At 31.0% G+C, this 1454-nt stretch overlaps 1 protein-coding gene across 1 annotated transcript in view; it reads left to right on the forward strand.

Moving 5' to 3' along the window:
* LOC106463038 overlaps positions 1-1454 on the forward strand; it is a 58930-nt gene that overhangs the window by 13174 nt on the left and 44302 nt on the right. The window contains exon 4 of the mRNA XM_013923008.2: positions 439-493. Coding sequence (XP_013778462.1) covers positions 439-493 — 55 coding nt within the window. The remainder of the gene's footprint in view (positions 1-438; positions 494-1454) is intronic.

Genomic DNA, 1454 nt, shown 5'->3' on the forward strand with positions numbered 1-1454 from the left:
ATGCATATAAGTATTTTTAATCTTAAAATGAAAATTACTTTGCATGATAGATAGGCAATATGTGAAAAGAAAAAAAAAAGGACATGAGAAAAACATTGCTTTACAAACCATAAGACTTAATACAAAAATTTGATATTTTGCGTATGAAGGCATTGTAATGTTTACTAATAATCTGCCAACTTTCGTTAGCATTTGCTTACTATTTTAAAAGTTATAGCATGAAAAATATAACAAGCACAATATGGTTACAAGATCAGTCTCAGGGACAGAGCCTGTGCCGAAAGAGTTAAGCAAACAAAGTATAAGATATTGTATTGTTTCCTTTTTACTTACAACACTAGTTTTTAAAAATTGATTTGTTCACTAAATATATTTTGTGCATCTTTGAATGCAACAGTGTTTTTAATGTCTTTGAAATCCTTGAATTTTTTTTTTCAGAAACATTGAAGATTGCCAAATTTAAAGCAGATCAAATGCAGTCACAAGCAAGAATGTAAAGCTATTCCATTTTTGTTTCTTTAAAATCTGATATGAAAGTATTAATTAGTTTTAGTTTACTTAAACTTTTCAGCACAGTTTCATAATTATATTTAAACTTTAAGAATATTCTTACGAATTGAAACAGGCAGACTTACTTTTGAAATACGAAAAGCCTTTCCTTGTTGAGTTGCCCTCATTCTGTCAACAAACATCTGACTAAAGTTCTGAATGCTCATGACATGATGCAGAGTATGCATAATCTTATTCATAGTTCTCCACTTTCTCACTTTCCATGTAACTTATTGAACTTGCATTAGGAGAATATATACAATATGCTCTGCTTTCCTTTTGTAATCCAAATTTTCTTGTTTACAATCAGGCAGTTAACTTTGTTACAATATGTTTGGAAGTTGAGGTTAATTCTAATGCAAATATTTTCAACAATATCTGTACTTCTAAAACTTACACAGTCTGCCTCTAGTGTTTAATTTGATCCCGTAGCTGAGTTGTTGGCCCCTATTGATCGACATTTTTAGGCTTTTACTGCCAGTTTGTCTGTTAGTGTTCCTGGTGCCTTTCATGATCATGTGGATGCTGTATTTGCATAACACTTGCCATTTCTTTATGATTTTGAATAAAATCGATCCTTTGCTAAGGTCTGTATCCATTAAATGTGTGTAGAGTAGTATTATCTCCTGGAAAAACTTCTGCTGATTTTATTTTTCTGTATGTATTTTAAATCATGAATCAATTTCTGTTATATCTGAAAGTGCTAGTGTCATGTTAGACATTTCAGTATTTTAATTCTGATTTTCACATTCTCTTGATGTTTGGATTGTTCCTGATGTTTTTGGAAACTAACAAAATATTAATAGATTTCATATTCCATTTCTGATATTACTTCTCAAGTCCTTGACCCTCAAATTTGTAATGGGGGGGGGGGGGGGAGAGAAGTTTTCCATATGAACCTTCAC

The sequence above is a fragment of the Limulus polyphemus genome, unplaced genomic scaffold, assembly GCF_000517525.1.
Source record: "Limulus polyphemus unplaced genomic scaffold, Limulus_polyphemus-2.1.2 Scaffold1309, whole genome shotgun sequence".
Lineage (NCBI taxonomy): Eukaryota > Metazoa > Arthropoda > Merostomata > Xiphosura > Limulidae > Limulus > Limulus polyphemus.